Consider the following 26,586-nt stretch of genomic DNA (forward strand, 5'->3'; position numbering starts at 1 on the left):
AAAATGATATTTTTTAAAAAATTGCAATACTGCTGAATACATTAAGAAAATTTACCATTTTGTTTTATAATCACCAGAAAACAAAGTAAATTTTAACAAGGAAATGTAAACAAAAGTCAATGTCTAGCAGACACAACGTAGTTATTCATAATCCCACATACAAACCTATGGATTCCACCTCTCACTCGAAAGTCTTGCATGCTCTTAACAACATGTTCACAATGGATACAAATCATCAAAATCTATTTCTACCCCTTCTCCCCTCAACCAAAGACGGACATAAGGAATCACATCCTTCAAAAAAAAAGTCCCTCAGAAGTGTTCGTATGTGCATTTGGCAATCTTGTTCATGAAATGTGTAAATGCACTGTAGGAATCTCAAGATGTCACACGCATAGAGAATGGGTGGTAGAGACAGGAGAAGGTCAGAAAAACCTTTTTGTGGAAAACATAACAACAAATGCAAGAGTCCTAACCTTTGATTCACTCAGCTTTTCAGTGACCAGTTGATTGCAGTGCATCTCGTCTTGGAATTGCTCACTCATGACCTTAACATTTATGCTGGTGCTTTCTTCTATTCTAATAGTGGTATACGATCATTCCTCAATAATTCCAAGACTTTGGATAAAGGTGGATCACACTGTGTCAATGGGATTAGGTTTGGCCCACAGGATCTTTATTTCATCTTCACTTATCTTCAGCAGGCAAGGGACTGTGCATTTCAATAACTCTCACCTTTGGGCGCTCCCCTTCTCTTTAGCCCACCCCTGGGTAAGGTGTTTGTTGTTCCATAAAGCACTCCTCATCCCAGCCGAGCGGACAATACCAAGTGGTGGACAGCCTTGGGATCTCGAATTTAGTTTCCACCACTGATTGAGCAGCCAGTGTATAATAATCACACTTATGGACTAAACAAAAAAAAGGAAACATCTAAAACATACTGAGGCAGGGCACAGATAGTTTAGTGCTTGACTGGAGACCAGTTAAGACTTTCACTTGCTGAGAGTGGAGGTTTCTATTTGCTGTCATTTTTAACTGCCACGTCAGAACCAAATCAGCTTCTCAAACTTCACATTTTTGTTCAGATATTCACATAAGTTGTTCAAGCAAAATTTTAACATTTGTGATAAAAACTTTTTGGATTCATTATTAAAACAAAAAAAAGACAATAATAAGATATGCAGAATTCAAATCTCTTCAGTCCGCTAGTCTGGAAAATTCCAATATAAAGTAAACTTTACATAAAAACCCTACAACTTCAGCCAAAAATTAAGCAAGAGGCACTTTCTTCGGGTGAGAGAGCCAATGGTTGCAAGTCAGGACCTGCTCACTTTCACTCCGTCTGTATGGCTTTGAATGAATATGGATTTGCTGAGGTTGTGTACAGGAGTGAGGGATTGAATCATTTCAAGTGACCAAACATTGTTCTCCGCCTCGTTATCCACAAGTACTGCCAGTGAGGTATTCTGAAGCACATCAAGCATTTTGTCCAATGAGGAAAACAAAGTGCAGCGACATCAGAACAAGTCGTAAATAGTTCCACACAGATTAGTTACTTCAGCGTGAATTGTGTGTAAATCTCACGTACTTTAGTTTCTTTGGCATGAGCCGCGTGAACCCTATTGCATTTCTTGGAAGTTGAAGCAGCAACGATTCATATCCCACAGGCAGCGTTGCCTGATAACGCCACCCAATCCTGGAGTCTTTCACTTGCCACGTGCACATGTAAACATCATACATCGAGTACCATGTCATAATTCTGCTCTTTCCTTCGCCTGCAGCACTTGGTGATTAAGACAATGTAGAGGGTTAAGAGCAGGACCCAGTAACAGGCATAGAGTATCGCCCCGATAATCAGAACCGTCTGCTCGGATTGGGAGAAGGGTTCCTGCGTCTCATTGTATATGGTGTAAATGAGGCCTCCCAGAAGAATGCTGAACCACAAGGACACCGGGATCAGCCCAATGAAGTTCACCACGATGGTCTTCCTTCCTGAGGTGCCCCAGCCTGCCTTGTTTATGGTGGCTATGGCAAACATCTTGGCGGGAAGCAGGCTGGACATGTAGAGCATGGAGTAGAGGGACATGAAGACCATCACGATGTTGCCTCTCAGGCAGCTGGCGAAAGACGACTTGATGAGGCCCACCAACTGGACAGTGAGGAGGAATAAGAGGATGTTCCAGATTCTCCCTCGGTAAAACAGCTGGATGACGGTCGCGATGAGGAAGAAGGGGAAGAATCCAGTGATTACTGCCTCGTACGTCATCCACAGGTGGTGCTTGTGAAACCACAGGGCGTTGTACAGCCATTCCCGGAAGTAGGATTTGCTCCAACGAGTCTGCTGGTTCAGCCACCTCAGGTATTGCGTCGGGGTTTCAGTGAGGCACTTGGATCTCGCGGTGTATTTTGTGGCGTAGCCCAGGCTGAGCACCCGATTGGTCAAGTGCCTGTCATCGCCAAAGCTGCACTGTGAGCCCAGGAACTCCTGGTTGTACCAATCCTCCATGAACTGGTGCAGTAAGTCATTCCTGTACATGCCCAAGGGACCACTGATGCACTGCACACAACCAAAGTATGACTGGCATGCTCTCTCGATGTTGAAAGCCATCCAGTACCGGACACTACTGAGGAAGGAAATCCACGAGTCGTACTTGTTGAGAATCTAATTGGTGAAGAAAATCAATCGTTACTAAATGTAGGGACTAAGTTGCATTTATGTAGCATCTTTCACATCCCTGGCAGGATTTCTCAAAATATTTTAGATCTAACAATCATGGTTTAAGGCCGTGGACCAAATGGGGTTGAATGGGATTAGCGTAGGTAGGTACAATGGCGGTAGGCATGGACACAGTGGGCCAAAGGGCCTGTTTCTGTGCTGTCCGTCTCTAATTCTAAGATTCTATGTGATGTAGCAACATGGGAGCCAATTTGGGAACAGCAAGCTCCCAGAAAGAGCAACAAGGTGGCACAGTGATGCATCTTCTGGTAGATCCACTGCTTTACAGTTCCAGAGGCCCGGGTTTAATCCTGATCTCCGGTATTGTCTGTGTGGAGTTTGCACGTTCTCCCTGTGACAGTGTAGGTTTCTTCTGGGTGCTCCAGTTTCCTCCTCACATCCCAAAGACGTGCAGGTTGGTAGGTTAATTGGCCTCTCTAAATTGCCTCTAGTGTGTAGGTGAGGGGTAGAATCTAGGGGCAGTTGATGGGAATGTGGAGAGAATAACATGGGATTAATGTAAATGGGTGGTAGATGGTTGACATGGACTCAGGGGGCCGAAGGGCCTAATTGTGTGCAGTATCTCTCTATGAATCTGTTTAGGTGACTTGAGGGATAAGCAGTGGCAACAAAAGATGGTGCAATGGATATTTTGGAATTCATTTGAGAGAGCATTCAGGTCTTTACGTCTCATCCAACAGAGCTGTGCTCCCTCTGTACATCACTGGAGGGCCATCCTACATTTTCATGTTCGGGCTTCTGGAGTGGGACCTGAATCCTCTGACGGGTGAAAGTATTGTCCCCCTGAGCCCAGAATGACACACTCTAAATGTAAGGAATTGTAGAGAAAAATCCTTGTCCATTTGTTTGCTGGGATCTGTTGGAACTGCCTGCATCCACTGGTGTCAAGTCTGAAAATATCATTGCCTCCCCACGCTACAGGAGAGGTGTGATCAGCAGTGGGTGCACCCACCGAGACAGCTCCCTCTCCTGCTCTGGCACAGCTGGCTGGCCACATCTGTATCCGGAAAAGGACTGTACAGCTCGCCTCTGGAGCCTCCTTCTACCCTTTCCCTGCACCCTGACAATTATTTAAATTTTCAGCCTTAATCCAGCAAATTCCTGTTGAATCAGCTTCCACTCCCGTTTCAGGCAGTGTGTTCCTGGGTCAGAGCAACTCACTCTGTAAAGAAACATTCTCCCCTCTCTCTTCTGCTTCTTCTGCCCTCCGATCTGCCCCCTTTTGTTACCCGCCCCCTCCCACCACTGGAATCAGTCTGCTGAGCCCCTGTTAGTGGTAATTAGTAATTGGTTTATTATTGCCACATGTACCGAGATACAGTGAAAAGCTGTTATTTGCATGCAATCCAGACAGATCACTCCATGTGGAAGTACATTGAGGTAGTAAAAAGGAAAAACAGAATGCAGAATATAGTGTTACATTAAAGAGAAAGTGCAGTGCAGGGAGACAAATAAGGTGCAAGGGCCATGACGAGCTAGATTGAGACATCATCTTTATCGTATAAGAGGTCCGTTGAAGAGTCTTATATCAGCGGGATAGAAGCCGTCCTTGAGCTTGTTCTCATTCTTCATTGAGAGCACTCAATATGTTGAAATAATTAAATCTCCCCTTAACCTTTCCTGCTTTAAGGAGAACAACCCCAGCTTCTTCTCCACATGGATGAGGGGCTTCATCTCAGGGATGTGTTCCAGTAAATCTCCTCTGTATCCCCTTCAGGCCTTGCCATCCATAGTGACACCTGGTGCCCAGAAATGGTTGGAATTCTGCAGTAGTGGTGCCAGCCGTGACTGGCAAGAGGTCTGGTGGTTAAAAGGAGCGGTGCCCTTCAGAGTGAGGGGAGACGGGATGAGAGCAACTGCCAGTCATGCCCTGAAGCTTCCTTGTGGGAATGCTCCGATGTCAGTCTATGGAACTGGAACCGTAAGATTTCCACAAGGGATCCCTCAATCAAAGAGTCAGGCATTGGGGCTGGATGGGAAATCTCCATTCAACCCGTGGTCAGCGGATGCTGGGGGCAATAGGAGAAGCGGAGCAAAGACAAAAGGCTATGGCCAATGGTGGGAACAGATCCCCCACACCTCCCACTGCCCGCTGGATTACATGTATTACATCTCGCCTTCACTCCCCTTCTCATTGCTCTTGACACCCAGTCACTCTCTCAAATGTCAGAAGCTGGATTGCGGTTTCCCAACCATCCCCAGTGCCCCATTCCAACCCTACTTTAAGTGCCTGAATCTTGACATCTGCAACCCCCGTCCCACCACTAATTATTGTTGCTTTTCCCATCAAAATGGGGTGAGAGGGAACTATGGAAGTGACGGAACCACAGAACGCTGGATGGCAGTCTTCCAACTCAGATATATTATTGGTAGTTACCAATAACCTGCTATGTAACTATTAACTTTGTCTAACATTCTTTCCATCAGGGTGATTCAAGCCAGCTCATTTGACACTGCAGCGATGGTGAAAAATCAGTTCCCTTTGCTCTGTTATGGTGAGGCTCTGTTCCCCTACCACTTACATCCTGCCTCCTCATGACCAGCCACTCCCTCCCATTACTAGGAGGCACAGAGCAGTTTCATCAGTAGCCACAAACACTGCCCTGTACCTGGACATCACCACCAACGCCGCCAACCATTGGATCCTCTTCCAGGATCTTCACCATCTCCACCGTTGCAGCAGGGTCCAACATGGTATCTGAATCGCACACCTGCAGAAAGAAGGGAAGCCATGTTAACCCTTTCAGCTCCGTTATCACACCCACGCACCTTCCTCACAGCATCGCATTGGAGGTTGGCCCAGACCATTTGCTCCAAGTCCACATGTACACCAGTGCCTGCTATTTGTTCCCCGTTTCTGAAATTCAACTCTGTTCACTTTGATAAAGTTTTGGAACAGGATGCAAAATGTGAGGTGTTACGGTGTGGTGAACTTAACACAAAAACGAAGGTGGAGTTCACAGCACAGAAACAGGCCATTCAGTCCAACTACTCTGTCCCTCACCAGCCTCCACCCATCTCTCTCCAGTGGTCCTGGAGGCAATTGTTACATTACAGTTAACATGGCGGGCATGGTAGTGTAGCGGTTAGCGTAACGCTTTACAGCGCCAGCGACCCGGGTTCAAATCCGGCCACTGTCTGTAAGGAGTTGGTACATTCTCCCCATGTCTGCGTGGGTTTCCTCTGGGTGATCCGGTTGCCTCCCACATTCCAAAGGTGTACGGGTTAGGAAGTTGTGGGCATGCTATGTTGGTGCCGGAAGCGTGGCGACACTTGCGGGCTGCCCCCCCCATATCACCATGCAAAAAGATGTATTTCACTGTGTTTCGATGTACATGTGACTAATAAAGATATCTTATCTTATCTTGGCAAAGAGCTGGGGATGGCTGGGGGGAGATGGAGGAAGAGAATCTATCCAGTGTTTCCAGTGTCGCCAATGCACCGAGTGACGTTTCATGTTTGCTTTGCAAGTGGTCAAACAGCTAATACTAAAGCAACATAACAGGAATTTCAACATCAGTGTGGTTCAACCTTGAACACTGGTCATCAGCATACTTCAAATTTGGAATTTGTACTGCCTTGCTCTGTTCATTTACTTTGATGACCTTCCCCTTCCTTGGACCTCAGACACATTATAATCTATTGAAATGAATCTGGTCAGCAGTGTGAACAGCTGGTGAATTGGAACCCCTTGTGTTACTCCTGACCTGCCAGTCAAAATAGCGCTGAACGAAATGGTCCCACATCAAGGACGTTATGCAGTGGGACTTCTCAGTATAACCCCCACAAATCACAGGAGAGCAAATATCAGCCAGGATGCTTGCTCCTCATCCCTGTTAGAAGATTACACACGTTTTGTTTCAGTGTATTCATTTTTTAGGTGCTCGGTGTTGCTGGTAAGTATTTATTGCTTGTCATTAGTTGTCCTTGAGAAGGTAGCGGTGGCAACTGAGTGATGTGCCAGGCGTTATCAGTGGGCATTCTAGAGTCCATCACATGATATGGGTCTGGAGTCACACATAGATCAGACCAGGTAAAATTGGCAGATTTCCTCCCTTGTAGGGCACTGGTGAACCACATAAGTTTTTACAATAAACCGGTAGTTGCTATGGTTACTACTACTAGTTATTGTTCCAACTTCTTGATTAGTAACTGAATTTAAATTCCACAGCTGGCATGGTGGGATTTGAACTCATGTCATTGGATTGTTAGTTCAAATCCCTGGACTACTAGTCTGGTAATTTAACTGTAGCACCGACAGTGACTGCCTACTTTGGCAGTTTTGATGGTCGGTTCTGATGGTCAGTTTTCAGCCCTACCCCATGGGAGAACCATCACAGGGGCTACATCGCCCTGATGGAAAGAATGTTGGACAAAGTTAATAGTTACATAGCAGGTTATTGGTAACTACCAATAATATATCTGAAAAATTGAATTGATTCATCTGTAGCCAACTTGACAAAGGTTTTCTTGAGCAACCTTGAATTTAGATCACATTAATTTTTCCAAACTAATTGAGAAGTGAGGGAAGTCCTTCAGTGGACACAGGTAAATCACTGCCCTTCTGGTTACAGTCTTGCACAGGACTGTCCTCATTGCCCGTGAGGCACAGTGGCGCAGCTGGTAGAGCTGCTGCCCCACAGATCCAGCAACCTGGGTTCAATCCCAACTTCGGGTGCTGTCTGTGTGGAGTTTGTACATTCTCCCTCTGACCACGTGGGTTTCCCGTGGGAGCTCTGGTTTCTTCCCACATTCCAAAGACATATGGGTTTGGTAGATTAACTGCCCCTCGTGTGTAGGTGAGTGGTAGTATCTGGAAGGAACATTGGGAGAATTAAATGGGCTCGGGTAGGACTGGTGTTGGTTGATGTTTGGCATGGACTCAGTGGGCTGAAGGACCTGTTTCTGTGGTGTATCTCTCTGTGACTTTTTTATTTAGCATGCATTAAAAGATAATCTGATGCAAAAGGATTTTATTATTCAACAACAAAAGTGTTTGTTTCTCCATTTACATTTATTCCCAATTGTCCTACTGTGCTGTCCTGTCTGGTGTCAATTATTCCCTCACCAAAACTGTGGGAACAACTTCAAAAGATTTCAGCTGAGTTAAGGACAAGTTTACGTTTCCAGTTATTGCAAAAGACTCCAAGAGGGAGGGGAGAGAGACTGGGAGTGGGGAGAGGTGGGGGCAGACATACTGGGAGTGGGGAGAGGGAGGGGATAGTGAGTGGGAATGGGGAGAGGTACTGGTGGTTGAGAGAGGGAGGGGAGAGAGTTCAGGATTGAGGAGCGAGAAGGGAGAGAGACTAGGAATGGGAAGGGGGAGGGGAGAGAGCCCAGGAGAGGGGAGAGGGATGTGAGAAGGACCAGGAATGGGGAGGGGAGAGACTGGGAGTGGGGAAGAGGGAGGGGAGAGTAGCAGTGGGGAGAGGGTGGGGAGAAGGGTTGAGGGCGAGGATAGAGAGGAGAGACCAGGAGTGGGGAGAGGGAGGGGAGGGATACTGGGAGTGGGCAGTGGTGAGAGGGAAGGGAGAGAGACTGGGAGTAAGGAGAGGGAGGGGAATGAGACCGGGAATGGGGAGATGGAGGGCTGCAGACCCTGGGGTGGGAGAGCTGGTGATCTCCTGAAATCCAGGGCTAAAGATCAGATAATCCGCTCAGTGTGGTTGAGGCTAGATATTGTGAAATCCACATTTTTGGCAAAATTAACAGGTCCCTGTCAGGATCATTAAGGCCTCATTGAGCCCTCCCTGCTGCGCCAAGCCCAGGGACCAAACCCTGGAACCTTCCTGCTCTATATCATATCCTGACTCAGTGGATGTCTCTCCTTGATGGGGAGCTGTTGAATAAAGCAGATGAATTAGTTGAAGGGTTACTAATGTAGGCTCTCTATTGTTCCTTCTGCAAACTGCAAACAGTTCCCCAGATTTATTACAATCTGAAAGCCATTTACCACAACTTTCTTCCACCCTCACTGCAGATAGATATATTTTCCCTCTCGCATTAGCTGCTGACAGGATCAATCTGGAATACATTTACTGAGGAAGAATCACGTTGCTACATCAAAAGTCCTGTCTCCTGCACTTGTCTCCATTGTGTAGATGAACTAGATTGGTATCAGTGTATTTACAATCAGACAGCCTGTGCTTTGACCTAAGCTGAGGAATGGGCCCTTGATTACCTATATATCAGGGCAAGGTTTATAGTTCATTTTGGAGAACCCACTATCTATTTGTTGTGGATCAGCACATTTCATAAAAGATTTGGCCTCCTGCATTTAGTTTGAAGCTGTCTGGACACCAGATAAATCTCACAGGTGACAATACAAAGCATGAGAAGTCTCTGACAACCAGGAATATCCAACCCTCACACATTTTAGGCTTAATGTGCGTTACTGGGTCTTGAAGAATGAGGGGTGATACTACTGAAATATAAAAGATTCTGGAGCAAAGTGGGGGGGGGGGGGTGGTTGTTGATAAGGTAGAGGCTGGGAGGATTTTTCCCCTGGTGTGGGGAAGTGGGGCAAGGGGGTGAAGTAACAGAACAATGGGTGATTCACTTAAGACTGACTTGAGGAGGTATTGCTCCTTGTGCCATTACTGAATTCAGGCAGATTTCTGGTCTGTAGAGGAGCCAAGGCCTATAGGTAACTGGCAGGGAAGTGCTGAGACCAAGGCTGGGTCAGTCATGAGCTTAATGAATGATGGAGCAGATTGACAGGCTGAATGGCCTACTCCTGCTTTTATCTTCTTTCTACAGATCTTTCTGCAAATGTACTGTTGAAAGTATCCTGACTGGCTGCATCATGGTCTGGTACGGCAATCTGAATGCGCAGGAATGTTAGAAGATGCAGAGAGTAGTGGACTTTGCCCAATACATCACGGGGACATCATTCCCCATCATCGGTAGTATCTAGAGGAGGCGCTGTCTCAAGGAGGCAACACATATCATCAAAGATCCCCACCATCTGGGCCATGCTATCTTCTCACAGCTACAATCAGGCAGGAGGTACAGAAGCCTGAAGTCCCACACCACCAGCTTCAAGAACAGCTACTTTCCTTCAAACATTCATTCTTGAACCAACCAGCACAACCCTAATCACTAGTTTAGCAACATTATGGCCATTTTGATCACTCTGCACTAAAATGGACTTTGAATTTTTTTCGTTCTAATTATCTTTCTTGTGAAAGTTGTTTAATGTATGTTCAATTTATTTTTTTCTTGTGAATGCTGCGTATCTGATGCTATGTGCCTGTGATGCTGCTGCAAGTAAATTTTTCATTGCACCTGTGCATGCATGTACTTGTGCATATGACACTAAACTCAACTTTTGACCTCTTATGTTCCCACTTTACATTCATGTACTAACCTCAAAGTATCTGGACAATACAGAGGGGGTAATAGAATGATTAGATAGGATTTCATAGAATCATAGATTGGTAACACAACAGAAAGAGGCCAATTGCCCCACCGTGTCTGTGCTGGCTGTCTACCAGAACAACTTACAGGCGGTTCTGCTATGACACGCGCTTCTATAATGTGAATTGGTTATAACACGATTGATGGATGAGGGAACACTATTTGCATTACATGGGTCACATTGGTTATTGGGAGATTGCAGTTGGGATAACCTGTTGAGATCTGTGCTTTGAGGGCAACAGCAGCATGTTGTGCTATAACATGACTTTCCATAATGCGAGCTTTCTTCGTAATGTAACTATCACGTTATAGCATAACTGCCTGTACTTGGTTCCACATCCCGATCCCTTTCCCATAGCCATACAAATTTTTCTCCACCATATATTGATCCAATTCCCTCTTGCAGGCCACACTGGAACCTGCCTCCACCACATCTGCAGACAGTCCGTTCCAGATTCCAACCACCTGCTGCACGAAGATGTTTCTCCTTATTTCACCCTTAATTCCCTTCCTCTATACATCTGTGACTCCTAGTCCTCGACCCCTCCACCAGTGGGAACAGCTCCCACCATCCACTCTGTTCAAACCCTTCATCATTTGTCTATTTCCATCAGATCTCCCCTCAGACTTCTCTGTAAAGAGAACAGGGCCAGCCTCTTCCTTGTAACTGTAGCCTCTCCTTCCAGAACTGTAAGTCTTTTTCGGACCCTCTCTAATGCCTTCACATCCTTCCTGTAAAGAGGTGACCAGAACTGAGCACAATACTCCAGCTGAGGTCAGACCAGTGTTTTGTAAAGATTCGGCATATTTTCCCTGCTTTTATACTCTATGCTTCTCTTAATCCAGCCCAAGATTGTGCATGTCTTAAGGGCTTCCTCGATTCACCGTCACTTGCAATGGGTCCCTCTGCTCCCACACCCCTGTTAGAACAGTGTCCCTTGTTCTATACTGCCTCTCTTTCTTCTTATCACCTCAAAGACTGGCACAAACCTTGGGGCAGAGGCTGCATGGTTTATAAATACCTATCTGAGACCTCAAAGATCAGCTCATTGCTTTGAAACCATTGTGGAGAATCTTACTTATGGAAGAGGGGAGCTCTTCCCGTCCCCACTAACCACTCCCTGCTCTACGGAACCTCTGCAGGCGACCACAGGAGGTGCAACACCTGCCCTTTCACCTCTTCCCTCCCCACCACCCAGTGACCCAAACATTCCTTCCAGGTGAAGCAACGATTCACCTGCACTTCTTCCAATTTGTCTTCACTTGTGTCTTCTCTATATTGGAGAAAACAAACACAGATTTGGTCACCGCTTTGCAGAACATCCGCGTTACATAGAACATAGAGCGGTACAACACAGGAACAGGCACTTGGGCCCACAATGTCTGCATTGAACATGATGCCAAATTAAACCAGATCTCTTCTGCTTAAACAATAGATGATCCCATATCCCTCCATTCCCTGTATTTTCATATGTCTACTTGGCATTTCTACCCTGGGAAAAAGATTCTGACTGTCTACCCTATCTATGCCTCTTATAATTTTATAAACTTCTATCAGGTCTCTCCTCAGTCTCTGATGCTCCAGAGAAAACAACCCAAGTTTGTCCAACCTCTCCTTATAGCTCATACCCTCTAATCCAAGCAGTATCCTGGTAAACCTCTTCTGTACCTTCTCCAAAGCCTCCACATCCTTCCTGTAATGGGATGACCAGAACTGCACACAATACTCCAAGTGTGGCCTAACCAAAATACATATGTGGCTGCATTATGTCTGCAGGGGCAACCCTGAGCTTCCTGTTACCTGCCACTTTAATCCTGCTCCACTCCCACCTCTCTGTCTGTGACCTCCTGCACTATTACACCAAAGTTCATCTCAAGCTGGAGGAACAACACCTCACCTTCTGATTGGGCACATTGCAGCCTGCACAACTCGAGACTGAATTCAACAATTTCAGGGAACTTGCTTTTTCGGAACTGGCCAGTTCTGCTCGAGACATCCATCTGTATTATAACTCAGTTTCTCTCTCCACACACACTGCCTGATCTGCTGGGAATTTCACACACCTCTGACCTGCACTTCACAGATGTTACATGCTCCTTGTTTTCCTCTCTCTGTGACTGGCCTTATTAACCTATCACCCAACTTCATCAACAGCTTATTCCCATGGCACCCTAGGTCTCACCCTACCAGAGATTTTCCCTTTGTCTGACCCACCCCTTCCCCATCCTCCCTGCTGCAGAAAACCAACTTGTTTTCTCTTTCACAGTTCAGATGAAGGGTCTTCAACCTAAAACATTAACTTTCTTTCCCTCTCCACAGATGCTGCCTGACCTGCTGAGTGTTTCCAGCATTTTTCATTGTTATTTCGGATTTCCATAAGATATAGGAGCATAATTAGGCCATTCGACTCATTAGGTCTGCTCCACCATTCAATTATGGCTGATTTTTTTTCTACCCCATTCGCCGATCTTCTCTCCATAATCCTTAATCCTTTTACGAATAAAGAAACCATCAATCTCTGCCTTAAATACACCCAATGACTCGGCCTCCACAGCCCTCCATGGCAACGAATTCCACAGATTTACCACCCTCTAGCTGAAGAAATTCCTCCTCATCTCAGTTCTAAAGGGACATCCCTTTATTCTGAGGCTGTGGCCTCGAAACCTACACTCTCCTACTACTGGAAACATCCTCTCCATGTCCACTCGATCCAAGTCTTTCAGTATTTGGTAAGTTTCAATGAGATCCTCCCTCATCCTTCTGAATTCCATCGAGTACAGGCCCAGAGACATCGAACACTCCTCATACGTTAAGCCTTTCATTCCTGGAATCATTCCTGTGAACCTCCTCTGGACCCTCTCCAGGGCCAGCACATCCTTCCTTAAATACGGGACCCATTTCCAGCATCTGCAATTTTTATTTTATTTTCAGTGATGGGTGAGATTGGGGAGGTGTGAGAGGAGGCTGGTGTCAGGCAGAAACAGCAGCATGGGGCAATTGACAGGCATAAACTGTTAATGCATTGTATTATTTCCCAGTATTAAAATTCATCCTGACAATAATGAGGAGCGTTTGATGTCTCTGGGCTTGTACTCGATGGAGTTCAGAAGGATGAAATGAAGGATGAAGGATGAAATTAGCAGGATAAAATGTCAGCACAACATTGTGGGCCGAAGGGCCTGTACTGTGCTGTAGTTCTATGTTCTATGTTCTATGATGAGGGGGGGATCTCAATGAAATCTACTGGATACTGAAAGGCCTGGATAGAGTGGATATGGAGAGGATGTTTCCATTAGTAGGAGAGTCTAGGATCTGAGGGCACAGCCTCAGAATAAAGGGACGTCGCTTTAGAACTGCGATAAGGAGGAATTTCTTCAGCCAGAGGGTGGTGAATTTGTGGAATTTGTTGCCATGGAGACTGTGAAGACCAAGTCATCGCACATATTTAAGGCAGAGATTGATAGGTTCTTGATTGGTAAGGGGGTTAAGAGTTACAGGGAGAAGGCAGAAGAATGGGTTTGAAAAGAAATCAGTCATGATTGAATGGCAGAGCAGACCTGATGGGCCCAATGGCCTAATTCTGCTCCTATATCTTATGGTCTAATAAGTAATAAGATCATATTTTTGATATCCATAAGTTCTTATGGATACACAAATCAAAATTATTTCAGCTCGATTTTAACCAACCCTGGTGATTGTGCCATAGCGACTTGCTGATTCGAGTTCCACCCAAGTTTACTGGGCTCTGCTGCGGGCCGACAAGTTAGAAAGGATGAAGAGCCTTTCTCTCCTGATGTCTTCCCACATCTCTACTGCAAGATGGAGACAAGATGGAAGAAAGCTCAGGCTTAGTTTTTGACCCTCCCTGTGACCTCAGACACAGCGTCTAGACTCGTTCAGGAAGGAGAACCACTTGATTGAGGGAGTGGGAGCAGAGAGTGGTGCTTTTTTTATTTCAACGCTGCTCTATTTGAACCACTGTCTGAGAGGTTCTTGTAACTGCTCTGTAATGCCAGGTTAATCATCAGTCTGTAAATAGGCTAAGTTTCCTCCTTCCAATCAGTGCTAAGTATTAATAAGCACGAGACTCTTCTGGCCAGCACTGGCTACTAACACAGCTTCTTGTGGGAAACCAAACCCATCTCAGAGGCTTGGCAGATGACCTTTCTGAGATGGTTTCCTGGATGGGTGGGGGGGGGGGGGGGGGAGCAGTTGGAACATAAATGCTGTCCTCTACTCTGCAGATATGATCAAACTAAATTAAAATATCTCTAATTCCTTCAGACTCATCTGCTCTCAATTGGAGATTATAATCTTTTTTTTTAAATCAGAACTTCGTTGAATGCATAGTGGCGCAGCTGGTAGATCCACTGCCTCACAGCACCAGGGACCCAGGTTCAATCCCAAGCACCGGTGCTGTCTGTGCAGAGTTTGCACATTCTCCCTGTGACCACATGGGTTTTGCTTGGATGCTCTGGTTTCCTCCCACATCCCAAAGACGTGCAGGTTGGTAGGTTAATCATCCAACGTAAAAGTGAGTGGTAGAATCTTGGGTAGTCGATGGGAATTTGCAAAGAATAGAATGGGATTAGTGTAAATGGGTGGTTGATAGTCCGCACAGACACATTGGGCTGGAGGGCCAGTCTCCATGCTGTATGAATCTATTACTCGATGACCCTATCTAGGATACTGCATTATAATACTCTCATACTATTATAGTATCCTGGTGCATTATAGTACCCTTGTATAATGCACTACATTATAACATTTACTTAACAAACAGCAAGTTTTACTGGAGCAATAGGCAAAGTATATCTGCTACGTTTCACAGAGTTCTTTCACAGTCACACAAGTTGATTGGAACCATTTCCAAGGTCAATTGCCTTACTTGTACATAATCCACAGTCCGGCCCAGAGCCTTGAACGCAGTGTACATCACTTCTCGCTTGCCTCCCCATTTCTGCATTACGCAGACGCTCTTGTTGGATCTGATCAGCCCCGTGAGGTACTGCATGCTCTCCCTGTGCGACTCCTCGCTCTCCCCTGGCCCCCGCTCATGAAAGTTGCTCTTCCACAAGTAGCTGGCCGAGCGATCTCTTCCCATCACCTCGCCGAATATCTCCATCATGTAGAGGTCATCCTCGCTGTTCCCGTCAATGACCATGATCACACTCATGCCAGGGTAGGTCAGCCTTTTGACGGACAGCAGGCACTTCCTCAGGTAGTCGGGGTCCTCCTGGTAGGCAGCAATGCACAGGGCCACCGTCTTGTTCAGTTTGATGGGGGTTTCCAGCGACCGCTTCATCTTCCGGTGCTCCAAGAAAGCGAAGAGGCTTTGAATAAGGAGATGAAGGGCTAAGATAGCTCCGTATAGTCCGAAGGAAAAGTAGTAATTGTCCGTGGCTATGAACTGATAACCTACGATATAAGCAGCTGCGATACCCACCAAAAGAGCCAGGCCAAACAAAGTGGTCCCCACAATCCGCAGGATGGAGGAGAGGCTTTTGCAGCGCATCTGTAGGGTCAGAGAGAGCAAGGTTTTAATTTCCAGAACGTAACAAGTCAGTGATAAAACTTCCTCATCCAAATATAATGCCTGAGGGATAATCTTTGCTTAACGTGGTCGGTTGCCCAAGAGTACCCAGCTTTGCTTGGTTAAGGTCAATTTTTAGCTGCAATAACGAACCTTGTTCCCATCCATTCCAATATGCCTCTTTCCCTCACTCTCTCTCCCTCTCACTCCACTCTCTCTCCCTCTCACTCCCCTTTCTCCAGATCTCTCACCCTCACCCCTCATTCTCCCTCCCTCCTCTTTCCAAATATCTCACCCTCTTTCCCTCACCTCTCACTCCCTCCTCTCTCATTCTATTTTACAATTCCTCCTATTTTTCCCCACCTCTGCCACTCCCCCACTCTCTCACTCCCTTCCTCTCTCTCTCAGCCAAACCCCTTTCAATTTCTCACTTTCTCCCTCTCTTTTCCACTCTCTCCCATCCCCTCTCACTTCCTCCCTCCCTCTCACTCCCCTTCTTTCCTTCCTCCTTTTCACTCTCTCTCCCTCCTTCTCTCTTGCCTCCGTCCTCTCCATTGAGACCATCATTTTCAACTACAATGAAGTTCATTTTCAAACAAGTAGAACTGGGGCTAAGGGGAATTAAGTTATGAGAGCAGCTTGTATAGACAAGGTTGTTTTCCCTGGGATTTGACAGGAATGTTTTTAAAAATAACCAGATAGATTGGGAAAATATCTGTTCAGGTGAGAGGAACCCAGGACAGGGGTGCAGAACCTCAACAGGAGGGCCAGACCTTTAGTGAGGGCAGGTTACACAAAGGGTGGGGAGAATGTGGAACTCTTGCCCCTAAAAAATCTTCTGAAGCAGCGGCTCAACTGCCAGTTAATAATTTCTAAATTTAAGTGTTTTAACAGGAAAGAGCATTAAAGGTTAAAGATGGTGGAATGGAGGGATATAGATCATGCACTTCTGTTATTGTTTTACCCTTTGTACTACCTCGATGTACTGATGTGGTGAAATGATCTGTATGGATGGCATACAAAACAAAGTTTTTCACTGTATCTCGGTACACGTGACAATAATAAACCAATTACCATAGTTTAAATAGGCACCATGGTCAGCACAGACATCATGGTTGGAAGGGCCTGTCCCTGTGTGGTACTGTTCTATGTTGATGCAACACAGTGATGGAATCATGAAGACACGCCAGTGGCTCTACTTCATTAGGAGTTTGAGCAGATTCAGTATGTCACCAAAGACTCTTACAAATTTCTACAGAGCATTCTGCTTGGTTGCATCACAGCCTGGTACGGAGGCTCCAATGTGTGGGATCGCAAGACGCTGCAGAGGGTTTCATGGGCACAACCCTCCCCGCCATCGAGGACATTTTCAAGAGGCGGTGCCTCAAGAAGACAGCGCCTAAAGAAGGCAGCATCCATCACGAAGGACCCTCACCATCTGGGACATGTCCTCTTTACTACCATCGGGGAGGAGGTACAGGAGCCTGAAGACCCACCCTCAATGATTTGAAACAGCTTCTTCTCCTCCACTATCAGATTTCTAAATGGTCCATGAACCCATGAACACTACCTCATTATTCTCTTTTTTTGCACTATTTATTTTGTAAATTTATAGTAATTTTATGTCTTTGCACTGCACTGCCTCTGCAAAACAACAAATTTCATGTCACCTAAGTCAGCGATAATAAATCTGATTCTGATTCTATGTTCTATCAAATGGAGCCAAGATGTAGTTCACCACAACCTAACCAAAGGATAGACCAAACTGGAGGGCTGAATGGCCTACTCCCATTCTTACATTTTGCGTTTGCAGTTGCTGTGACTTCCAATATAATTGGCAAAGTGCAGCAGTTCACCAACACATGAGTTAATCTAGATCCTGACGGCAATCTGCTCATGAGCAATGAACGGCACAGGAAGACCGGGGTGTTATTCTTTCCCTCCCAGAGTCTGTGTACTGAAGGGGAGGGCCAGCAGGCACACTGCTCTTGCCCTGCTCATGTCTGGCTGCCTATATTTATTAGGCCTTGGCCTGTGTTTCATGCTGTAATGTTTGTTTTTCCATTTGTCTCTATTTATGTTACCTTTCAAGGGACAGTGTTCTTTCTGTTGGCTTACACTCTGCCTTTTCCTTTTCAAAAATGCTTTAACATTAAACTGGCATATGTTTTGTGCAAATGCAATCCAACTCAAGGTACATGTTCCCATGGTAATCGTTCAGTTCCAACCTGTGCAGTTCTGATAATCTTTTACCCAATGGTAGAGCCGCTGCCTCACAGCAGCAGCAACCCAGGTTCAATCCGAGGATTTCCCAGTGTTTTAGATGCAGCAATCATGGTTTAAGGCTATGGGACCCAATGGGGTAGAATGGGATTAGTTAAGGTAGGTACAATGATAGGCAGGCATGGACATGGTGGACTGAAGGGCCTGCTTCAGTGCTGTACGACTCTTGATTCTAAGATTCTATGTGAGGTAGCAACATGGGCACAGCAAGCTCCCACAATGAGCAGCATGGTTAATAATCAAGTGGGCACAGTGGTATAGCTGGTAGAGCCACTGCCTCAGGTTCCAGTGACCTGGGTTCAGTCCTGACCTCTGCTGCTGTCTCTGTCTTCTCCCTGAGATCGCATGGATTTCCTCCAGGTTTCCCAGTTTCCTCCCACATCCCAAAGACATGCAGGTTGGTAGGCTAATTGGCTGCTGTAAATTGTTGTGGAATCTGGGTGGGAGTTGATGAAAATGTGGGGAGAATGGGCTTGGATAGGATTCACGTAATAGTTGGGTCATCATAGACACAGTAGGCCAACAGGCCTGTTGTCATGCTGTATCTATCAGTCTTTCTGAGGACGCACCCAATGCATTCAATGACAGATGGTAAAATCTCAAGGCTAGGTTTCTGCTTTGTAAATTTGGGGCATCTCCAGTTAGTATTTGTTGGTGAAGCATTGATTGGAGTTGGGAAACTGTTGATTGTCTTAATTCGACAGAGTCAGACACTCCTGAAATGTTCAGTAACAAACTTAACCTGGTTTAATGAAATGACTAACTGACTTCCTGCAGTCTGTAGCCAAAGCTTATATTTCAGCCTCCACCCCCTCACCTTCCTCACCATCAAAGGGACACTGGACTCAATTATTCAACAGAAGCTACATTTAGGCAAACATTTCATTATTCATTTTTCCTTTGGCCATTCAGTGTGTTTATTCATCTGCTGCCTTAGTGGAGGCTCACATTGAAATGTCATCGCCCTCATCTGGCAGGCAGACCCCTGCTCCAAATCATCGGCCCATTTACAACATTTGTTGATTAAAGAAAAATCACTTCATGGTCGCGAACATGGGAGTGTGTTACTCCCGACTGTGAGTCTCTTGTCTCCTGACCTCTCAGTTAGTAGGGGAGTATTAATCACACCCTGTGCCAAGTTTGTAGTGTAGAGGGCTTGGTTTCTCCATTGCCTATTGACTGAAGGCTAAACTTCCAAAAAAATAATAATAATTATTAATTCAGGTGATAAATAAAGGTGGGTAAGACCTTTTAAATTACTAGTGAGGAAAGCACAACACAGTGGGCGAGTATACATTGTGTTTTTATGAGCTTTGGTGACAAATCTTTACAAGGAGGAACCGGCAACTACAATGAAGTTTAGGAGAAGTTGTGAAATTAACAAGTAAAGGAGCAAATGAAAGTGGATGCCTTACCTATAAGTAATTATTCCAGTGTCTTTAACCAAACTCCCAGCTTCTACCTCCCAATTTAGCTTATATAATCGTAGATACTGATATATGCAAGGAGGCATTTTGTCCCAACATGTCCATGTTGACCAAAAAAAGTGGCTATTAGGCTATTTTAACACCCAGCCCTCAGTCTGTGGTCCTGCAGCTCATGACTGTTCAAGTGGTCCCTAGGCAACTTAAAATATGATGATGATTTCTCCCTAAAAGTGGCCACATATATTTTTTTTAGAGTGGTAAAGAGGCCTTCATTAGGCAAAGCTTGAGTTCAAGAGCCAGAAGGTTATGTTACAGCTTTATAAAACTCTGGTCAGGCCGCATCTGGAGTATTGCATTCATTTCTGGTCGCCCCATTACAGGAAGGATGTAGAGGCTCTGGAGATGGTGAAGAGGAGGTTTACCAGGCTACTGCCTGGTTTGGAGGACATCTGTTATGAATAGAGGATGGACAAGCTGGGGCTGTTTTTCCTAGAGTGACGGAGGCTAAGGGGAGATTTGATAGAAGTTTATAAAATTATGCGAGGCATAGATAGACAGCCAGTATCTTTTTCCTAGGAATGAAGTGTCTTGCACTAAAGGGCCTGTATTTAAGGTTAGAGGGAGAAAGTGCAAAGGAACTGTGTGAGGCAAGTTTCTTTTTACACAGAGAGTGGAGGAGGCCTGGAATGCACTGCCAGAGATGGTGGTAGAGGCAGATAGCACAGGAGTGTTTAAGAGACTCTTAGATAGGCATATGAATATGCAAAAAAGGGAGGAATATGGTCAATGTGCGGGGAAGAAGGATTAGATTAGTTAGGATTTATTGGTTTAATTAGTTCAGCACAACATTGTGGACTGAAGGGCCTGTCCTGTGCTGTACTGCTCTATATTCTGTGATGGCTTATGCCTCCACCACCCCTTCAGGGAGTGAGAATGCCTCTCTCCACTCTTTTAAGGGTGATTTTCTTTCTCCCCAACTTCCCTCTATTTCTTCCCCCAGTTTCTTTAAATCTAAGTCTCAAGTTACTGTCTTTTCTGCCAAGGGAAAAGGTGCCTCTGTTTTATCCTATCTATACCTCTCACAATTTTGTGTGTCTTGATTAAATCTCCCATCAGCTTCCCCTGGACCCCTGCCTTGACAGTGTCTCCTCCTAACTAAACTTGTCCATTGGGGCAACATCTTCATAAATGTCCTCTGCACCCTCTGTAACGTAGTGACCAGAACTTTGGACAGCACTCCAAGTGTAAGACGTAACTAAGTACATAGAATGTTCAACAGCAAAACAAATCTACCTCCTCCATGTTGACGTTTCTATTTCACCCCTCTCTGCCTCCTTCCATCACCATTTCCTTCTATTCCTCCCTGCCTTATCTACCTTTGCTCTGCACCCCACTATTCCCTGAAGGAGAGAGGCTCCTTGTCCTCCTGCATTCCTTAATGAAATTAGGAGTCTTAAATGGTCCCCAGATTTTGGGTTGTTGTTAACAACTGTCAAATATCAGCCAATAGAATTGTTCAGCAAAGACTCAGAAGGTGAACCCCTGGATATCTGGATTGCCTCAAGCCATAGAAGTGTCCAGTGCTCCAATTCCCAGTAGTGTCAACTAACCAGATCCAAGTATCAGCTGTGGGGAGGAAGGGGTATTAGATTGTCTCCGCACTATCACTAAGGATTGGCATGACTGGGGATGTCACAAGACAACGAGTTAGGTCTCCCAAAGCCTGCTGACAAATGCTGCCCAGTCTCAAAGATGAGTAAGGCCTGGGAGAGCAACAGCTGGACGGGGAAGACAAAACCTTTCAAAGAATTGGACGATGCTGAGAATCAGGATAAAAAGGATACAAGGAAAACTCAAGAATTCCAAACTCTGCACTTGAGAGTACTGTGTACAGTTTTGGTCACCCTGTTATCGGAAAGACATGTCAAACTGGAAAGAGTGCAGAAAAGATTTACGAGGATGGTGCCAGGACTAGAGGGCCTGAGTTATAGGGAGACGTTGGCCAGGCTAGGTCTTTATTCCTTGGAACGTAGGAGAATGAGGGGTGATCATCTAGAAGTGTTTAAAATTATAGGGGCATAGATAAGATGGATGGTAACAGCCTTTTCCCCAGGGTAGGGGAGTCCAAAACTGGGGGCATAGGTTTAGGGTGAGAGGGGAAGGATTTAAAAGGGACCTGAGGGGTGACTTTTTCCCCACACAGAGAGTGGTGAGTATATGGAATGAGCTGCCGGAGGAAGTGGTTGAGGCAGGTACAATGGTATCATTTAAGAAGCACTTGGATAGGTACATGGAGGGGCAGGGATATGGGCCGAACACAGGAAATTAGGACCAGCTGAGTGGGCACCATGGTCAGCATGGACTGGTTGGGCCAAAGGGCCTGTATCCATGCTGTATTGCTCTAGGACTCTATTTTGTTTGGAGCCAAGAACTTGATTTATTCTGAGAGTTCATCATGTGAGGAAATCACCAAAACATCAGTATACCTTGTGATTATTTACTATTCCCCGATTTAGCAGAGATCAGCCATGAGACAGGGACAGAGCAGGGATATATACCCTCTGGGAATGAGATACGTCAGCAAGGTACCAAGGTACAAAAGCTGACAGGGTAGAAATAAATATGGGTTAGTTTCAAATGGTTTTCAGAATCATATTTATTATCACTGACTTATATGATGTGAAATTTGTTATTCTGCAGCAGCAGTACAGTGCAAAAGTATAAAAAACACTATAAATTACAAAATAAATAAATATTGCAAACAAAAAGAAATAACGAGGTCATGTTCATGGGTTTATGGACTGTTCAGAAATCTGATGGCAGAGGGGAAGAAGCTGTTCCTAAATTGTTGAATGTGGATCTTCAGGCTCCTGTACCTCCTCCCTGATGGTAGTAACGAGAAGAGGGCATGTCCCGGATGGTGCTATTGTGAGGACTGATACCCTAAAAGACTCTTAATTGCAGACACCATTACCAAAGTTCAGTTCAAATTATTTTGGTATTAAAAGGTGAATCATGAAAGGTTATTCAAATGACATGGTCACTATTTCAGGATCAATCATCACCAAACCTGATGTAGTTAAACACAATGTCCTGTAACATCAGTCAAAGTGACAAACCTTCCCATGAAATAAAGTCTCTGGTTCACATGTTTGTTTCTTATTGTTTAGTAAACCTTTAATCTCAATGACACAACGCACACAGGAAATTTATTGCTTGCTATTGACACATTGACCTTTTGAGAAAGGGTGTCGGACCTGAAACATTAACAGGTTTCTTTTTCCACAGATGCTGCATGACTGGCTGAATTCTTCAGGCATTTCTTTTTTTGTTATAGAATGATCATTAATTGGGTTTCAGAGAGAAAGACCCCAGTGTTGCCTGGGGCGCTAAGGAAGAAATCTTGGATTTACAACCAATGAAACAATAATGCTTGTTCAGCATTAATAGTTCAGATTTCTGAACCAGTAACACTGCCAGCTGGCCTGTCATTACTTTATTGTAGTTATTTGGCCCAATATTGATCCCACGATATACTTAATACAGGGCTTGGTATGGTGATTAGGGATGGTCTTGGAACCAGTGCAGTGGTTCAAATGGTGCCAGTGCACTTTGTGCAGAAGGTTGCAGGCTCAAGTGCTACTCCAGGGTCTAGTAGAGGAAACGCTTCAGTGGACGCAAGCACAGCGGGAGGGGCCTTCTCAGATGACATGTGCAGCACTTTGAAGCAAAGCTGTAGGCATCCCCGGTACCTCCCTCTGCCACCCCAACCAAGCCACGAGAGCCAATGATCTGCCCGCTCTCGTCCTTCTATCTGTGGGAGCTTGTTATGCACAACCTGGTTGCTGCATTTCCTGTTACTGTGTGGAAGTCTTAAAGTCAGCATCAAACCCTCTCTTCAAATCAGCACCTCTGGCATGAGAAGTCCATGGAAAGGCTTGCAATTGTATAGCACCTTACACATGAATATATTGTGAAAGGTGAGATTCCAATGCAAGCCTTTCTAAGGTGCACTAATTCAGCTTATTAGAGAGAACTAGGGGTGCTGTAACTTAAGAAGTGTTGTTGGTGTCAAACAAGGAATGGCCCTGCATAATGACAGCAGATGACTCCTCCTGCATTGTATTTGGCTACCCAGGATTATAACTTCCCTCTCTTAAAAGCTAAGAGAAACCCTCTTTTTTTTTAATAATGTTCAAATCAAGCTCTGAGGGTAATCAGGGCCATCTGCGAGCAGTAATCACAGCCTCTGCTGAAAGTCCCACCCTGCAGATGGGAAGTTAAGGGTCACATCTGGATCTGATTCACTGAACTAACCCAGCAACTGTGTATGTAACAATCAAGGTTCTATATCTTGAGCCTTAACTTACTTTAAATAGTCTAACTTTACAGATTCTATGCAATTTCACTTCCCGATAAGGAGAGAGATGGAAGTCAAGTGATTGTCACCGAGAGCATTGTCGAGACAATTTAAAGAGTTGGGTCAGTGATTGGAGCGGAGGGGAGAATAAAGGAACAGAGAGGGATTATCGTGGGTCTGCACTGGAGGATAAACACCAGTTGGCTCCAATTGCCTCTTCCTGTCCTGCACTATAATTCTCGACTGCCATTCCGTTTGACTCCTGACCACTCAATATAATGTTCAACCTTTATATTGAGTCAGAATTGACCCACAATCCTCTCTCCATTGCAAGGCACTGGGTAACTATTAATACTTGTCTGGGATGTTGATGGAAACATTGAAATGCTGGATTCTTTGTATACATTGTCCAAACTACACAAACCCCAGTTCTGTGATATATTATGCTTCATCTTTCCTTTCAGACAAACTAGTGGAACATTTAAAACTTCAATAAGGATTAAACCAACAGAGAAACTCAAATACAGATTCAAAGTACTACAGAATTCTAAAACGCTAATGGAAAAACACTCAGTTCCTTTTGGATAAACTCGATTGCATCTATCTTTAAATGAATTGAGTTCCACGTCTGCACACCCTCTGGCTTTCAAGAAACACTACTTTCTTTGTAAAGTCTTTAAGCATCCAATGCCAAATATAATTCATCTGACAAATCCTGAGATGTCTGTCAATTCACAAGGCCGGGTTGGTAAGTAGCTGGACTGTGTTGAGGCAAAACTATAATTCAGTCCATTCAAAGCCCACCAGTAACTGGTCCAAACGCTGCCAACACTAATGCACCCCCATTAGATTTGACAAACAAGTGGTGTTTAAATGCAATTTTAAAAAAAGCAGAAATGCTGGAAATACTCAGCAGGTCACACAGCGTTTGGGGGAGAGAAACAGGGTTCGTTTCAAATCCGCGACCTTCCATCAGAACAAAGTGTTGAGTATTCCCAGCATTCCTGCTTTAATTTTAGATTTGCGGTATTATTTATTTTACTCTTATTTAAAATTAAATTTCTAGAGGCACCTAAAGGTGTTAGGCCTGAATACGTGAAACAAGTTCTTCCGGGAAAATGTGCGTTGTTTTCCAATCCGGGCAAGTGAGGTTAGTGGCGGGAATATTTAATCCTTCAGTGGCTGGGAATGTTAATGGTAAGGAATATACAATAAATGGAGGTCTTGAGCAGCTGGGAAGAAGTCATTTGGGAAAATTCAGAAGATGGCAATATTTAATCTTTGGGATTATTTAGCATGGAATACTAGCAAATGGGAATGTTCGATAGCAGGTTTCAGTGGATGTCAATATTGGGGATATGTAGTAAATGGGCATATTCCGTGCCTGATAACCTCGCCACCTCTTCTTTCCACGTCTCCCCGGGGCCACCACGCTTGCTCACGCGTCACTCCCGGGGGCTCCCGAATCCCGAGGGGAAATCCCTCTGCAGCCAGCCAATCGGGTGGCTGGGCGTGACGTGGGCTGGGATTGTGACGCGACAAAAGAAGGGAGGAGGAGGGGGGCGTTTCCCCTGCTCGGCGGCGCCACGAGGTTGCCTCACAATGGGAGAGTAGGGGCTGGGTGCAAATTACCCTGCGCACGTTTACATTCCTCTGTGCAAAACCTGCAGGGTTCAACGAAGCAGGTCTAGCACCAACCCCTTTTACCTTTCGCTCTTCTGATCTCCTGCAGGACAACTTGCAAATGCAGCCAGTGTCAAATGAAACGTCCTACCCCGCCTCCAAATCCAATTAAGCCTCAACATGACTTAATGTGAGTTCCAACCGTTCTTCTTGTATTACGGCGGTAAAATAAAGATGGTTTGAAATGCATCGTTCACTTCACACCAGAGAAGTTAATTAGCAGGCTATAAAGCTTGAGGAGAGATCCGATCATTATTAAACCTAAACCGAGAGATCCTACCCTTGAATCCTACCAGTAGCCCGCAGTTCCCTGTGAGTTATCCCCTTTTTTTAATGTATAGTTCTTCCTCAGTAATGCTACTTTTGCCAGATGTGCATTGAAGGAGAGTGGGGGCTGAGAGATCAGTCTAACCCAACCCCAGCCACAGGCCTAACTAACCCTTCGTGTACACCAAGGCTGCAGGGTTTAACAAGAAACTCGTTCCTGCACACGGGCTCCCTTTTCCAAGCCATCAGTGAGAATTAGAAAAGTTACTGCGGTCAACCGTTAACAAATCAGAAATCAAAACATTAAATTCTGCAAATGCTGGAAATCAGTGTAATGTTTTCATTTGCAATAAAGTAATGAAAAATCTTGTCCGTCGGTTAATTAAAAAGTAGTTCACCCACCTCGCTGTGTCTGCTGATTGCAGTGGTCTTGCTCTTGAGTTAGGCACAGTTGTCCCGTGTTTGTGTATGTGTGAGGTCTTCAAGTCTCAGGATAGAGTCAATGCTTCATCTTGTGCTCGGGGGGCACTTCGATCATACGGCACATACACGTCCCCAAAAAATTACTGAGCAGAGTTTGTGCAGAAGACCAGACGCTTCCCAAAAAAAAAATTCCAAACCTACTACAATTTTTCACTCCAGTTCAAATCTTCAGTCTCAACTGCAGAGGGTTAAAATATTATTTCCCCCAGCTGGTGAAAATTTATTTCAGCATCAACCTGGGACGTGTCTGTTACCAAAATAAATAAAACTTAAATATGTTTAGAATACTCGCATTTTTTTTTGCATGCATTCACAGTTAGCTTCTAGCGCGCCCAGAGATGAAATCAGCCCAAGGCTGAACCAGTTCGGCGCAAAAGTTACTTTCCTCCCACT

The 26,586-nt window shown here is 45.1% G+C and overlaps 1 protein-coding gene across 1 annotated transcript; it reads right to left on the bottom strand.

Annotated features, from left to right (window-relative positions):
- Nucleotides 1-1,529: 1,529 nt before the first annotated feature.
- On the bottom strand, nt 1,530-26,289 carry has2 (hyaluronan synthase 2). The gene is made up of 4 exons (XM_052023400.1): nt 26,113-26,289; nt 15,046-15,672; nt 5,347-5,448; nt 1,530-2,662 (listed from the first exon to the last, which is right to left on the bottom strand). The coding sequence occupies exons 2-4, from the start codon at nt 15,670-15,672 to the stop codon at nt 1,733-1,735; spliced, it is 1,659 nt and encodes a 552-aa protein (XP_051879360.1). The 5' UTR covers nt 26,113-26,289; the 3' UTR covers nt 1,530-1,732.
- Nucleotides 26,290-26,586: the final 297 nt, after the last annotated feature.

Source organism: Pristis pectinata, chromosome 9, assembly GCF_009764475.1.
Source record: "Pristis pectinata isolate sPriPec2 chromosome 9, sPriPec2.1.pri, whole genome shotgun sequence".
Lineage (NCBI taxonomy): Eukaryota > Metazoa > Chordata > Chondrichthyes > Rhinopristiformes > Pristidae > Pristis > Pristis pectinata.

Bases quoted from the DNA above. Each gene is read 5' to 3' on its own strand.
- has2 (XM_052023400.1), bottom strand. From the start codon at position 15,672: ATGCGCTGCAAAAGCCTCTCCTCCATCCTGCGGATTGTGGGGACCACT. The intron at 5,449-15,045 runs GTAAGGCAATTG...TTCTTTCTGCAG, and splicing joins GGACTGTGGATTATGTACAA to GTGTGCGATTCAGATACCAT. The intron at 2,663-5,346 runs GTACAGGGCAGT...TTCACCAATTAG, and splicing joins GCGTTGGTGGTGATGTCCAG to ATTCTCAACAAGTACGACTC.